We start from the raw sequence: 15,164 nt of genomic DNA, 5'->3' as shown, positions 1-15,164 counted from the left end.
CACTGTGGCCGGACACCTTATGGGGCTTTTTCAGTAGGGAGTAAACTGTGCAGGAAATCAGCCATTTTTCCAAAGCCGAAATTGGCCCATTCCATGTTCATGTTGTGTGGGATGGAAGGAATTGATGTTAAAGGTCCCCTTGGTTGCGACTCTTTCCTATCACCACCAAAAACCTGAGAGAATCTATGATGTGTGCTTTTATATCCTTGTGCCTTTACTCCTGTAAAAGGTAAGTAGACACAGGCAATAATGCTGATTACGTTGCCATCTAGAGACCGCTGCATGCTCTCTCTCTTGTCGTACGTCCTGTCGTTCTGTTTAGCAGACGACACACAGTTATAGCCTTTGGTCACACTTGTACCACACGAGCTCACATTTCCACTCTTGACCCTTTTTGACACCTCAACCCAATCCCACCTCAGTATTCTTTGGCTCTTGAGGAGATTCTGCAGGCCCAGCAGGCCCTCCTTCCTCTCTGACCAGTTGGAGCTGGCGCAGTGGTTCAGGATCTCCGCCACGTCCTCCGTCTGGCGCAGGTAATGGGGGATGCCTCCGTTCCTTGAGCCATACGAGCGCTCTGAGCAAGCGCTGGACGCGTCGCTGTTGGCGTCGTCGTCAGAGTACATGCCCGGCGATTCGTACCTCCGCCTCAGCGGCTTCCTCTGTGAAAGAAAGAAGAGCATGAAGGAAGTGTAAAACATGCACGCGTGATTCCTAAATGTTAACCAAGCTCTGCAGGAAAAGCGTAGGCAAATAAACTCAGCCATGGGGTAAAAATCTTTGATACAAGGTTGCATCAGGGAGCCATGCAGTCTTCTGTACTGCTGTGTGAAATGTACATTTCATGTTTCTGCTCTTGTGCTACTTTGAAGTTTGAGGGTCAATTTGATACATACACAGTTGTGGTGTGCAGTTCCTCAGTTACATGTTTCAGTTTCAAATGAACATCAAAAGCCAGTCAAGCAGTGCCAAGTAAGCAAAGGTCTTGACTACAAATGCAATGCAGTGGGGGGACACTTCAAGGACATGGACTTTTGAAAAAATAAACACATATGAATATTGTACCAAAACAATGAGGTTCAATACATTAATAGCACCATGTGGGAAAAAAAGCTGAGGGTACCATAGATGCACATGACTGGGATGCGATGGACAAAAACATTCATGGTCACATTAAATTAAAATTAAGACATAAAAAGGGGTTGGGGGCGGAGGGGCGCCATGAGCCGATATAATGAGGCAAGCTGCATCGTTGTTTTCTGAACTTGATTAGTGCATGATGGCGTGGATACATGAACAGCATGTAAAATGACCAACTACCTTATTCCTGGAGTCTCCTAACAGCTGAAATGGTAAAAAACAACCAAGAGGGAAAGAGGAGAGAGGGAAGGTTTAAAGGGGGGGGGGGGACAAAGATCAAGTACAGTCCTTCTGTGTACACAGAATTAGACATTTCACATTTTAATTGATAAGTATGGATGGTTGAGATACTCATCTTGATGTATTATTTATTATCCACAAATTCATTGACATTTACAGAAAATGTTGTCAGTCCTTCCCAGCTGTATATAGTTAATCAAGTCATAATAATACACTTAATCAGGATGAATCAATGAATGCGACCTGGGCCCAGATAAGTGGCAGTAAAACGATGAGCTTCCGGACTACTGTAGCCAGCAGTAGTAACACTGTTTGTATTGTACTGTCAATAACAACAAACGTAACTCACCAGAGCGTCAGCCACTGCTGCCTCCACCTCCGTGCCAGTGTTCAGGACCCTCATCGCATTGACTGACGCAGAGATTCTCGCTTGGTGAATCAAACCGTATCGGTCTAGACAGGAAGTGGGGAAACAAAAAGGTGAGAGGAAGACGGTGAGTGAAGTTTTGTAATAAACTAAATGTGGCCCCTGTAACTTACCTGAATGGACAAAAGGAAAAGGATGCTTATCTAACTTTTGAATATAAAGCAATAAAGTCTCCAACCACCACAATGCAAAATGAAAAAGATTGAGACAAAATCACAGGCATACACTGCAGCTATGCCGTTTCCGTGGGAGACGGAGCATATGAAGCACCAACGACGCACCAAAGAGGAAAAAACACAAATAAGGGCTCATGTGTTCAAAATTATAACAACAATTCACAAAGTGGTAAATAACAAGTGAGGCTAGGCAATTCCACGAAAATCACAGCTAAAATGAAAAATGTATAAGGCACTGAAAACGCAAAATGATGATTAAGGGACAAGCAGATGACAACATGCTAAACAAGTACAACGTCTCTATTCTCGCCTTCTTCCTAAAATACTGAATAAAATGCTCAAAAATACACAAGTAGGGAACATAAAGTAATGGAGGGATGGATGCCGCCTGCAGTCACGTCACTTAACACAACCACAGACGCATGCTGGATCAGTAGGCATTATTGCCTCTGAGATGGGGCATTTGTGGGGTGTGGGGGGCGAGGGAGACCGGGAGTGTTGGGGGGGGTCTGGGCATGCAGGTCACCTGACTGGCTGTGGGGGTCGGCTGTGGAGAGAGCACTGGTTGAACGGGAGTGACGTCGGGAGGCTGCGGGGGACAGGAGAGGTGGGCAACAACCGGACCAGGGGGTTAGTGACGCACACGACAGGTTCAACACCAACCTCGCAGGCAAGACTCAGGGACCATCACACACCGCTGCACAGGTGGCCTGTGGCCTTCACTGGCCTGACTTTGTCATGCTTTTGTTTTACTTTTGAAAAATAACTCACATCTAGATGATTTACATTCGGATATACAGTATAGTATAGTATAGTAGGGGGTGGTCTATTATTCTATGTCTGTTCAGAGTAAAACACCATGTCCGCTTCAACAGTGAACATTCATCAGTCTGCTGTTATAACATAAATAAGGCTTATTTAAAATAGTTTCTGTTGTTTCTACTTCTTCCCCGATCTATAATGAAGGCAGTTGAAATCACAAACATTTGTACACGTGAATCAGCAGTTTAAAATAAGCACGGTCTATTTGAGGACTCTTCATCTTAAAAACAAAACAAAACAACAACTACAAAATAAACAGGATTCAGAGGAGAAAGAAATAGGTTGTATCCCCCATATGGAACAGTAATGTCCCTTGAACCCAGAAAGACAGTCAGTGCATGCACAGAGAAAGACAAGCAGAGGTAGAAAGCAACAAGACACTAACAACAGGAGGGGGGCTCGTGTAAGCGTCTGGTAAAGACGGTCCGGCCGGGACGCTCACTGGGAGCGGTAGTCCGGGGCAGCTATTAGCTCAGCGGTACTCACCCAGAGGAGCAAAGCCCCGAGCGGGGCTGGTGTCGCGGCTGCTCTCGCGACTGGTGTCGCGACTGCAACCCTGACTCATGCTGGGGCGGGGAATGCGGCTCCGGGCTAGCGTGCGGTAGGGAAGAGCAGCAGGAAGAAGAGCTTTACCACACAGGCTGGCTGTCAGGACAACAAGTTAGGTGGGAATGTCAGTGTTCATTCATGGGGGAACGTGGTCAGAGTCAGAAAGGAGGAAAAAGAAGAGGGGCGGAGATTATGGGAGAAGAAGAGTGAAGGTGTAAAGCCCTGCAGACTGTAGTGTACCTCGAGGATGTAATGTTCATTACACCCAGCGCAGGTCTGGATGATACAAACAACAACCTGGTGACTTTACTACTCTTAGAACCTTCACTTGTGGTGGTGGCATTAAGAGGAAAAGGCTATCAGGTCATTAAAATCAAAAGGCTTTATTGCCTCGAACACATGAATGTGTCCAGTGAATTTCACATTTTCGTCATTTTAGAAAACGCATGTTGTGCCCCGAGAGGGTGCTAGATGAAAATTCACAGGGGCGGCCACGACAAATGTCTTGCCGACCCTGCCAACAGTTGCTGGCAAGACGACGGTCCGGAGACAAACTCAGAAGATGAAGAAGAAATGGAAGTGGAGAGAAGAAGAGCAACAAGCAAGAGTCAGAGTAAGACAGACAGAAGCAGTGGCAGGACGCTGGGTGAGTGAGTTGGTCAAACAGCACTCTGCTAGTAAAGGTTAGGACACTCTAAAGAGCGACTCCAGCTTCTGTTAGCGTGTGACAACCATCAGATACATAAAACGAGGATTATAGGGTTTGTAACTGATCATATTATAGGAATATTAGGAAGGTAACACGTCAAATTGTGTTAAAAACAGTAGTACCAACCTGTAAACATTAATAACCACTTTATTTGAACTACAGTCAAATAGAAGAATCTGCAATTAGTCAGACACATTCAACGTTTCCTCTCATTAAAGAGCCAATCATACGTCAGAAAAGATGTGCTCAATGTTTACTTGAAGACAAAAACACTATGCATGAAGTGTGTTTTATGTTTTTGACATAAGCCTTGCGTTTCTTGTTTTTTCCTTCGCCACACACACGCAGACAAACTCATGTAGCCAAAGGAATCAACTAAGTCAATGACCGATGTCATTGCTTACACATTCAGCATTCGTCATTTGGGCGTCGAAGAGTTTCAAACTCAAGTTTGTTTAAGAAGCAGACTTATACCATATAGGCAGTAGTCCTGCAGAGCTACAGCAGCTTGTTACTAAAGAAAGAGATTGACTTGTGTTCGTGGTGTGTGCCGGAGCCCTGGCCTTACCGAGGCCCACCCGGCTGGGGCTGGTCTCACGGCTGCAGCCCTGGCTGCGAGGGATCCTGCTGCGCTTGTCCGCCGGCGTGGTGGAGGCGGCGGACACCGTGGCTCGGGGGATCCGGCCGTAGCTGCCGTGGCCGAGCAGCTTGCCTGGGGAGCTGGAGCGACTGCCGGCTGTCGGGCGAGAGAAGGCAAACAAACAGAAAAACATGCGCCGCCGTTAGACAACATGAAGAGGGGCTGAGACACTGGCTGGGATGAGGGTTTAACTAACATGCTTGGACTGAGTCAAATCTCTGTATCAACAGACCCAGCAACATAAAAGGCAATGTGACATATTAAAACGTCTTAAGTGAAATGTTCTACTTTTATGAATCTGAGTGTGTGGAGTGTAGTTACATATACGTATAGTTACATTTGAATGAATCAATGAATACTATTTTGGTTGGAGGCAAACAGAACTTCACAGGAAATTAAAAAAAAAGAGTCTGAATGAACAAATACAGATGTTACAGCCTACACACACACGGTGGGAACTTCAACAGTGAAAACGGAAGACTACAAAGACAACAACAACACATTTCCAACTCCAAGCGGCTTCTCAAACTGTGGCGGGAAAGTAATCAGAAACTATTTGAATGTGATGAGCGGAGCATGCTGCTACTGTGCGTGGTGAAAAAGGCTAAAAGAAGGGGACAGCGTGCAAAGCTCTGTGTGCTAGGTGTGGCGGTGCTTGTGTGTGGGGGGGGGGGGCTTGTGATTGGATGAAGCTGAGGCCTTACCACTGATGGGATTGGCTGATCTGGATCCTGGGTGATGGAAGCAATAGGGCAGGACAGGATGGAGATCGAGAACGGTCAAAATGAGACAGAAGGGGGTTGTGTTTATTGATTTTACCCAGCATGCAGCTCTGGGAGGCTGTGAACATGTTAGCTGTGTACTGATCGCTGGCAGATCTCAAGAATATATAGATACCAACACACACACACTTATATTTACATACCTAGAACACAAGCACACATATTGTGCATGCATGTAGGCACACTTGCACAAATACACAAGATCTGTGAGCGACTGGAAGGTTTTTTTTCAGGGTGCTGTAGCGCATGAGAAACATCACACACACACACATACAAGAAAGAGCAAAACATCCAGTATGACCTCAAAGATCATACTGAAATATGAGCGACAGAGAGGTATGCAGTATGCACAATGTGTAGAATGTCACTACTGTCTGATTTCCTCTTCACCGTATGAGACCATGTGTGTGGATACATACGCTGGGATTGGGAGACAACTTTGGCTCGGCTGCGCCCCCTACTGTCCACCACCGAGGTGCTGGCCCCGCCCACGCTGCCCGAGCTTTGTCTCCTGGTACGAACACGACCTGCAAGAGAGGCAGTGGAGTTTTAATCCACTTTGAATTACTTAAACGTGTTCAACCCAACCCTGGACAGAGATGCTGGAGAGGAAACAAGTCTGGGGAGACAGAATGAGGAGACCTGGATGAGGGGATGGAGCCCCCCCCTCCCTGAAAACACACAGGAGGGAAACAGAAAAACCTGGGTCCATTAATATTTGCAAATAATTCTCAGCGTTCATTTTAACCAGCGACCTGTAAGCACAGTTAGTGCTAGCTAAGACATGAACCGCAGGAAAAGCACAAGTTAAGTGACTTTTAAGCATTCATGTCATATTCCACTTGTGTGCCTTCGTGTGCTAAAACAAACCAGGAGAAATATTGGCAAACTTTTTTTGACCCAGGTCTGGAGAGAGACGGACAAACACTGAATGTCCTCTGTAGCTGCCTATATGCTATGCTTGAAAAAGAACCTGCAAACGTAAGGAATACCCGGACATTTTGAATTGTCACATTACTCGCTTCTTATAGTAGTAGATAAGAACAACTGTACTGGAAGTTATGCTCCTAAAACATTCGTCAACTCTGTTAGCCTTCCCAATTCTGCAATTGTACTGCTAGCTGCAGGCCAAAAGGGATAGGTAGGCTAGAGGTGCCTGTGGGCTTAAGTGAGAAATGCTAACTAGTTGTTCTTAAAGGTAAAAGCAGTTTCTCGTGTAAGTGTGTGACATCAAAATGTCAGGGTATTGCTACATTACACATGCAGTGGGTGTGAAGCTCTAAGTCCCATTTAACAAGCAGCTTCATCGGCGTAACCCCACACAACTCCACCTGAAATACACTTGATAGTACAATCCGAGGGACACTCGTAAGAAGAACTAAAACATCCTTCAATTCAATTCAATCCTCTGTCTTCTGAAGATTTCAGGCATTTTGCAGTGAGAGACATTTGGATTTTGGTTGAACATGTGAAGACTTGTGTGTGAGGTGTGGCAGAAATGAGGGCCGCTGCCACCGGCGAGTCCGTTGGAGGATTCTATAAAAAGGCAAAGGCCACCTCACCTAGAACACCTAGTGTAGCCTGTTACACAACATAGTGGCTGGAAAAAAGCCTCCTTGAGGTGGAGAGGAGGTGTCGCTCTGTGTGCAACTCCTCCAAGTGCAAGTGCAAGTTTAGCAACACTCACATTCATATTGTGCCAAAGTACGCCTCATCTTCTTCCGTGCAGTGAAGCAGTGGACAAGCTTCTCTTGTTCGGATCATTAAAACTTGACAACTAGCCGATTTGACTTGTGAGTGGCTGACAAGAAAAAAAAAAAGGGGGACCTGTAGTATGAAACCTTACATAATGTCACAAAACAGATGGTAGGATTCTCATTCAGTTCTACGCCGCCTCGTAAACGCCAGAGAACAGTCCAAGATTTAGCAATCCTGAAGATCCTCCACATAACAAAGGACAGTTGAAAGCTTGTGTGGGATGTTAAATTTGGCACTCGTTTATTTCATGAAACGTTGCGGAGCACCGACTGTTAGTGGCGCATCACATTTCTGTGAAGCAAGAAAGAGAACAACCTTCTCTATCAACCTGAACGCAACCCTACGGTATGAAAGAGTGACTCGTCGGACTCGATCGCTGTGTGAGTAACAGAGTTGATGGACACGGTTGTTAGGGTTACAGTCAAGTGGAGAAAGTCCATGCAGACAGTCCATGCAGAGTTCCACATAACTGACGACCACTTGGGGGGGATAAAGAGAGGAAAAGAGGGCACAGATGAAGAGAGGAAGGATGTAAACGTGTAGCTCGTGACAGCTAAGACAAAAAAGACACAAGTCTCCACTCTCTTGCGCTCTGTGCAGTTTGCACAAACACACACACACACACACACACACACACGAACACAAGTCTTACCATCGCTTTTACCAGGAGTGCCATCTTTTAGGCATTTAAGAAAGGCGGTGCAGCAGCGAGTGGGAGGAGAGGTATAGAGGAAGACATTAGTAACAGAGTGAGCCTCATCATCATTAGTAATGGCCATGATCGAGCTATGGGGACTCATTGGATAAGAACAAGGGAGGGAGAGAAGTTTCTGCATGGCAAAACCATTGCAGCAAATGTCATATTTATTAGACGGCTTAAAACGTTCCCAATTGGCTTAAGATGTCAGTGAAAACATCCCTAAACAATGTCAGGGGGCGTAGGATTTAAACAGTTCCTGCTGACAGAGCAGTCTAATGACAAGCTCAGTAGTCATTAATAACCCCAGTCCGGCCCATGAAAGCCAGTGACTGGCTAGTTATTCCTGAGTAAATCTCTTCAAATGCAACATGTTTATTCTGAGAGTTTCTTAGCAAAATGAGCAAGTTAGTTAGCTTAATTCATTCAGGTTTATTAGCCCAGACTTTCATCTTGCCTCCAGTTTGCACTATAACTTCTCTGTCCTCCAACCTACTTGCATTGATTCCCTGAACACACACTATCCCACAGAGGGGTTTGTTTTTCTGCTTTCAGAGTGTTAGAGGGAGGTGACCGATGGATTACCTAATGAGGCGTAGGAGCCTGGAGGGAGGGCAGCCGCAGAGCTGAAACCTGAGGAGGCGGGAACGGTGGACAGACGCGACTTGGCACTGGAGGCGGCGTTTACGTCGATGTCGCTGCGGGAGCGCTGGAGGGAGCCCGGGGTAGTAGACGCCCTGGCGCTCACCAGCTTACCTGCAACAGCACAGGAAGGAGAAGAAAACAGTCACATGGGGCAGTTTATTTTAAAGGTCACATATTGTGCACATTTCAGCTCCATATTTATTTAGTCAGATTAGTGCTGGTGGGGACGTCTGAGGAAAAGCCCCACACCAAGGGGGTAGAAAGGGACTCAGGAAGCGGCTTACTTCTTGTTATGCTCCCTCCAATGACACTCTTCACAGACAAAGGCCGGCTGAAAAAAAAAAACAGGAATAGAAAAACACCTTTTAGACTTTATGTACATCACATTCTGGCCTAATTGAACATCAGTTATTATATCTAAGAATTAGGACAATTAATATGAAATGATGTTAAATGTATGGACGCATTGTATTGGAGAGACAATAATAATAATAATAATAATAAATGGGCCCACACAGCTCAACATGTAGCACTAGTGCCACTAAGTTCGGGAGCTCTATTCAACATGTTAGTTGCTGGAAACCATTAGCATCTGACTGAAAACCTTAGCTTCCTGTGAGACAGAAAAAAAATGTTAAAAGAAAAATGAGCTCACCCCCTCAAACTCAAATACCACCCCCCCCCCCAGGCACCCACACACACACACACACACACACACACTGATGACCACAACAGCTGCAGTCCTGATGGATTGAGTATGAGGTCATTAGGCAATGTGCTCCATTGGGAATCTATAAACTGGCTAAATGATGGCTATCGATCCAAGAGTGTGTGTGTGTGTGTGTGTGTGTGTGTGTGTGTGTGTGTGTGGATGCGTGTCAGAGTGCTCGCCCGTCTGCTGCCCATCTGACAATAATTACCAATGTTTTTACAATCAAAATAATCATCATAACAATAAGACAGATGCATTAGTGGTTTCCTCCAATCAATTACAGCAAACAGTTGTGCAACAGCTTGTCAGAACAATGGTGGAAGGTGGGAGATAGGACAGCAGAGAAGAACATTTAACAGAGAGAAACAAAAGGGAATAGGGATGGGAACACAACATGGGAAAGGAGGAAGGAACAACTTAGGGAGGAAACACCAGAAGATCTTACTTGAGACTCTCCTGGGAAGACGACGAGGAACGGTCCGACTGGGGTAGAGACACGATGCTGTCGGAGCTCTTCAGGTGAGACTGGAGGGCCTTCTGATAGGTGGACTCCAGCGCCTGGAAGAGATGCTCTGCCTCCCGGCTGTAGTGACCGTGGAAACCCCAATAGCACCTATAGGCGAGGGCAGGGAAAAGCAGAAGGTGAAGACAGATTTTAAACTTGGTGAAATACTGAGTCTTAAATGACACTTACTTTCTCGCGATGGATCTGGCCTCAGAGTCCGCATCGTGTATGCCTTTCTTGATAGTCTCAGTCAGAACAGCCACATGTCTGGGATAGTAAGGGAACATGGTGAGGAGGACACAAGCAGTCAACCCAAGATCACATCAAGATAAAACCAGGAAGCATAGGCGAACGACTCCCGCAATCTTAGAGCTCAAATGCTAAAATAAAAAAATATCTTTCTCTTTTTCTGTCTCTTCCACTTTTATTCCTCTGGCGGTCCACAGGCAGTGTGGCCACCCACAGCGGTTTTTCGCACGCTTTTTAAAGTCTCCGCTGCGGGTTGTCATGGTTACAGAGATGGAAAGTCGCCTCATCGCCGGGGGTCTTGATGCTGACGGCTCTCTCGGGACTCATCAATTTGATGGGCCTCATCAGTGGTGCGCCCAGCCAACGCGTAGCTAACTCAAAATGTTAGCCAACTCAAATGTCATCGTGTGGGAGGAGGAGGAGGAGGAGGAGGAGGAAGAAGAAGAGGCATTACCTCCACTACACCCACAAAATGTACCCACAAAATGCACCCACCAAAATGAAGGAGACAGCAGGAGGTTCAACTTACCTTTCCAGTGTATTAGTGTGCCACTCTTGTAACATGAGGTCTAGGAACTCGTAACAGCGTCTGGAAAGGGGACAGAGTTAAACTCTTCTCAAGTATGCAACAGCATAAACGAGTTACTAAGAGCCCCACTATTGAACACACTCATGTGCATGCTTACATGTCATGTCAATTAAAGCAAATATGAAAGAAAACAATAAGCTGTGAACTAGTGAATAATTTAAATGTATTTATATCATATTATATACTGTGCTTGATATAAAACTGACTTTTGACCTGCTGTACCTGTATGAACAGATATGCCCTATTCTCACTTGGTGGCAGCATTACGCTCCTCTTACCGTCTGACTGCGACTGATTTGGAGGTGCAGTTACTGGTGATGATGGGGATGAGACGTGGGTAGTGTGTGTGCTGGAGGAGAAAGGCAAAAAGACACGATTTCAAAACTCCAGGCGTAAGTCTTTGTCGTTTCTTGTTATCTTTTCATTCTCACGTGACGCCTCGTTGGTGGGCAACTCTCCCCTCTAGATGTCTTACCCTGAGGATGAGGCGGATGGCGGCCATTCCAGACGTGGCCATGACTTTGGCACTGTTGGGCACGAGGTTCAGCAGGGTGGGCATGATGCTCTCCGCTCCGTGGTCAAACTTGTTACCCAGCAATGCTGACAAATGTCTGCCAGAGGGAGGAAGAGGGAAGGACATAAGTGTTTAAATCCCATCAGATGATCCATTGGGGGTGTTTGTGTTACTGTTCTGTGACTGCGGCAGGTGCAGCTCCTCTTTCTGTGTTTTAACTAAGGGGTCAAAAGAGATGTACAGAGACGTCATTATCTGTATCTGTTCAACCAACAAAATGACCGGACGTCATGTCAAACCGGGCAAATGTTGTATTTTCTAACCTAATATTCATTGGCAAGTGTTCAAATTCAAATCAATTCAAATTGATTTAGTAATATATCTGTCTCCATTGCATTATTTGTGCATTCCCGAATAACGTATTCAGAACCCCTACTGCAAAAAGTCATTTTCTCAAAGAGGTAAAAAGCATATGCAAGATTATTAAGACAGTCGGGCAGTTGTCTCTTTTTGGAAAGAATCCTTCAAAAGATTAAAAAATATGAGAAAAATAAATACTGCATATCTAGGTTGTAATGGACAAAAACCGGGTCTACCTCGGCTGGGGGGGGGGGGTGCATACTGGATTGAAAGGCGAACCAGTGACATTACAGGAGACGACAGGATCCGCGTAGCTTCCATCGATTTATCAAACCTGCTGCTTTTTCAGCGCATCTCTGCTCTGTTCCACCTCATCACGGTGGTATTAAAATTTGGATGACGGATGTTTCGGGGGGGGGGGGAGTGAGGGCTGCTCGTTTCATACCCGAGCAGGGCTCACGTTCATTAGCTTAAGTATGTGGAAAGAAAACATTTGAGCTGGCTGTTTTCCTTGCATAGTTGGAGAGGCCTAATCAGTTAGAGGTTTCAGTTAATGTCACTGCTGCCAATCACAGCCATTAAGACGACCCTAGGCAAGGCAACTGATCCATTAATGAAAAGTGAACGGCTCTCTAATTAAAACTCAAATGATTACCATTTCATTAGCTGACATGTAACAAACACACTCCATACTTTACCACCAACTTCCTGAAAGTTTCTCACACTTTCTGATCTGATCCAAGACAAAGACAGTCTGAAAATATTGTCCAATAACAACACTCCTTCTGTGCTGTTTAGGAGACGGATTTCATTTTGATCTAAAATTCTCATTCTTCCATCTTTACCATAATGTAGTAATAATAATAATATGTTGAGTTAGTGCGAATCACAAAAGTCGTCTCTGTTGCAGCTTAACTTTTTGACCAAACTGTGATTGTGTGTCAGTGAAGGGAAAACTTCAAACAGAGGTCACCAGATTAAAGCTACTCTAAAGTGGTGCTTTACTGTGTAGAAATGTGGGCGGGACGGCGCAGCCTCCTCGGATCTTACCCCAGTGTGATGCAGGCCTCGCGGACCACCTGCGAGCGCAGGTCTTTCGCTGACAGTTTGAGGGGAGCCTCCAGGAGACGCAGCTGCTGAGGGAAACCCTCGTACTCGGCGGCCCCGGCCAGCATGAGAGAGCGGACCTTCTTCAGCTGGAGAGAGGAACGAGAAAGACGACACGTGTCAGTGTTTCATAACTGGACTCGTGCCCTTCCGACCCGCTTGTGGGCGTGCGAGCCTGCATCTGGTTCTGGAGTCTTACCGCCACCACTCGGTGCTCCCAGTCATGTTTGTCATCAGACAGCACTTCTCTGATCTTGGTCAGCTGGTCCTCCAGCTCTCTGTTGGAGTAGATCTGGACGCAGAAAGACAGGAGAGATGGTGTTATCCTTCTCATTAGAAGCAGCACTGATAGTCCAACAACAAGTGGAGTCTGATGCTCTATGCTCCTGATGTCTGGTCTCTGAAATGATCCTGATGTATAGGCAGCAACCCAAAAAACATTTTACATTTTGTAATAAACAAATCTGTTTTTCTTTTTGTTGAATGCCTTCCCGCTTGTGCAGGAGTTTACGTTATCCAACAAAACCAAAAGATACTTAGCGTACCTGGGCTGAGGGCGCGTCTTCAAAGGCTTTGATGAAATCCTCTTCATCAATAGCACCGGCACCTGCTTCTTTACCTTTGAAAAAAATGAAAAACATGAGATTAGAAAAACATTTCTAAAGAACGATCCAAGCAGTATATAGCTGTGTGGACTGATCCCCTCCCTCACCTGCGCCCTTAGCTGTGGTGGCTGAGCTGGGTCTTCTAACAGAGCTCACTACAGTCCTCCTGCCACTGGGGGGTGCTTTGGATGATGAAGAGGAGGAGGACCGGCCTCCATCCACGGAGTCTTCATCCTCAAAGTTCTTATCTGCAACAACAGAGGCAGAAAAAAAGGAACATTTATAATGTAATTGTTGGATTCAAACTCGATGACTGTGTGATCGGGAGATATTTCATGATCAATAAATCATCCTTCCCTCGTCATTCAGGTGCTCTTCCTGGGGTGACATGCATCATCATTCTCTTCTCGTAGATCTGCCTACAGTGGGCCCTGAGTCATCTCTGCATTGTTTGACCTCTGCCCGCCTCAATGGAGAGCGCAACGCAGTCGTTCTGTCAGGTTGTGTGTACGTATCCATTCAACCTTTATCTGTCCACCCATCTGACTTTAATCTGGCCTGGCAGCCACGCACGCACACACGGCCCCCTGTCACCTGCCCAACGTGACCATTCACACGAGGGATTAGCCCGGGGGGCAGATATGACAGCACTGGGCGGCTGCAGTCAGCTGAGGCGACGGTGACAACGGCGATGTTTGCAGCTTAGCTCATTGTCATACAACAATGCAATTGATTTAAAAACATTTATCGGACAGAACGCGTTAGGATGTGTTATTACAGTTGTAATAGGAGCTTACAGCCCCTTTTAGCTGCACATAAACATTGCTTTCATCAGTGGAGTCAAGCCACATCAATTGATACAAGTGCACAGAACAATGATCTCGTACACAAAAAGAAAATCAGCTCCCAAAATGTCCATTGCTGCAAAGAGTACCACGACCATGACGCTGCATCAATCACAGACAGAGAAACACAGCAACAAAGTGGGAGACGGGGACAAAGGGCAACAGGCTGAGAGAGGAAGAGGTGGAGAGATGAAAGACGTACACACCAGAGAGAGCAGAGCGACGACGGAGAGACGAGAGAGACAAAAATACCGAGATATGCAAGTGAAAAGGTAAGCGGGGAGAGAAGGAAGGGGGGGGGGGGGATGAAAGGCGTCGTTCTTACGAGCGCAGATTTTCTGGCACATCAGCTTCTTCAGCATGTCTCGGCTGCAGCCTCTAACACGCGCTCTCGTTTTCACCAGGCATCTCGGTCGACAGGGTGTGTGTGTGTGTGTGTGTGTGTGTGTGTGTGTGTGTGTGCGCTCTGTGTGAGCCTCTGTAGCACGCTGGGCTCTGACAAAGTGCCAGACTAACCACCCTTTAAGCCCTCCTCTCTGAGCTCACTTGTCAATATATGGGTGTGTGTGTGTGTGTGTGTCTCACAATGCCATCACTGATGATGCTGATGGACAGTAGAGGCTCTCATGGTGGAGAAGAGGGAGGGGGGTCTGTTGTTGTGAGATCACCTTTTTTTTTTTTGGTGCTTACCGAATACACACACTCATACAGCACCAGCAAGACAGAATATTACTACTGCGTTTTAAACAAATATCAGCACTGGATCTCATATGAGGTCACTACTGCAGACGGGACAAAGTAAAAAAGGGACATAGCATATAACATAATACAATGCATTATATCTCAATATTCAATATTCAGACAAACACAACAAACACTTTATGGTTTTTCATATCTGCTATTGTTTAGTATTATTTCTAGTGATCAGCCCCTAGAGGCATGTTCTCTCACCAAGACCAGTGTTTGAGGGACTGAACACAGCCCTGCTCTTGTGCTAGCAGCTTAGAAACAAAGCATAAAACCAGGGTGAAGCTACACCCACACAGGTGTTTTCAGTGCTTCCGGGTGATAAGACCTCTTGTCAGGTTGGTGT

General features: G+C 46.0%; 1 protein-coding gene across 6 annotated transcripts in view; it reads right to left on the bottom strand.

Moving 5' to 3' along the window:
* The window catches only part of clasp1a (cytoplasmic linker associated protein 1a), a 62,590-nt gene that overhangs the window by 12,593 nt on the left and 34,833 nt on the right, over nt 1-15,164 (bottom strand). Inside the window, exons 8-25 of one of the 6 annotated variants that reach the window (XM_070914216.1) lie at nt 13,334-13,474; nt 13,167-13,240; nt 12,821-12,913; nt 12,565-12,710; nt 11,116-11,251; nt 10,919-10,989; nt 10,581-10,640; nt 9,992-10,069; nt 9,743-9,910; nt 8,870-8,916; nt 8,526-8,696; nt 7,896-7,919; nt 5,905-6,012; nt 5,408-5,434; nt 4,632-4,799; nt 1,730-1,833; nt 1,321-1,344; nt 418-662 (exon numbers count right to left, since the gene is read on the bottom strand). In XM_070914216.1, the coding sequence (XP_070770317.1) occupies nt 418-662; nt 1,321-1,344; nt 1,730-1,833; nt 4,632-4,799; nt 5,408-5,434; nt 5,905-6,012; nt 7,896-7,919; nt 8,526-8,696; nt 8,870-8,916; nt 9,743-9,910; nt 9,992-10,069; nt 10,581-10,640; nt 10,919-10,989; nt 11,116-11,251; nt 12,565-12,710; nt 12,821-12,913; nt 13,167-13,240; nt 13,334-13,474 (1,885 nt within the window). Of the gene's footprint in view, nt 1-417; nt 663-1,320; nt 1,345-1,729; nt 1,834-2,509; nt 2,573-3,291; nt 3,397-4,631; nt 4,800-5,407; nt 5,435-5,904; nt 6,013-7,895; nt 7,920-8,525; nt 8,697-8,869; nt 8,917-9,742; nt 9,911-9,991; nt 10,070-10,580; nt 10,641-10,918; nt 10,990-11,115; nt 11,252-12,564; nt 12,711-12,820; nt 12,914-13,166; nt 13,241-13,333; nt 13,475-15,164 lie in introns of all 6 variants that reach the window. The other 5 variants (XM_070914209.1, XM_070914211.1, XM_070914214.1 and 2 more) reach the window with 5 other exon arrangements.

This window comes from Enoplosus armatus, chromosome 11 (assembly GCF_043641665.1).
Source record: "Enoplosus armatus isolate fEnoArm2 chromosome 11, fEnoArm2.hap1, whole genome shotgun sequence".
In the NCBI taxonomy this organism is placed as follows: domain Eukaryota; kingdom Metazoa; phylum Chordata; class Actinopteri; order Centrarchiformes; family Enoplosidae; genus Enoplosus; species Enoplosus armatus.
Note: the sequence above shows the minus strand (reverse complement) of the source record. Positions and strands in the feature narration are given on the sequence as shown.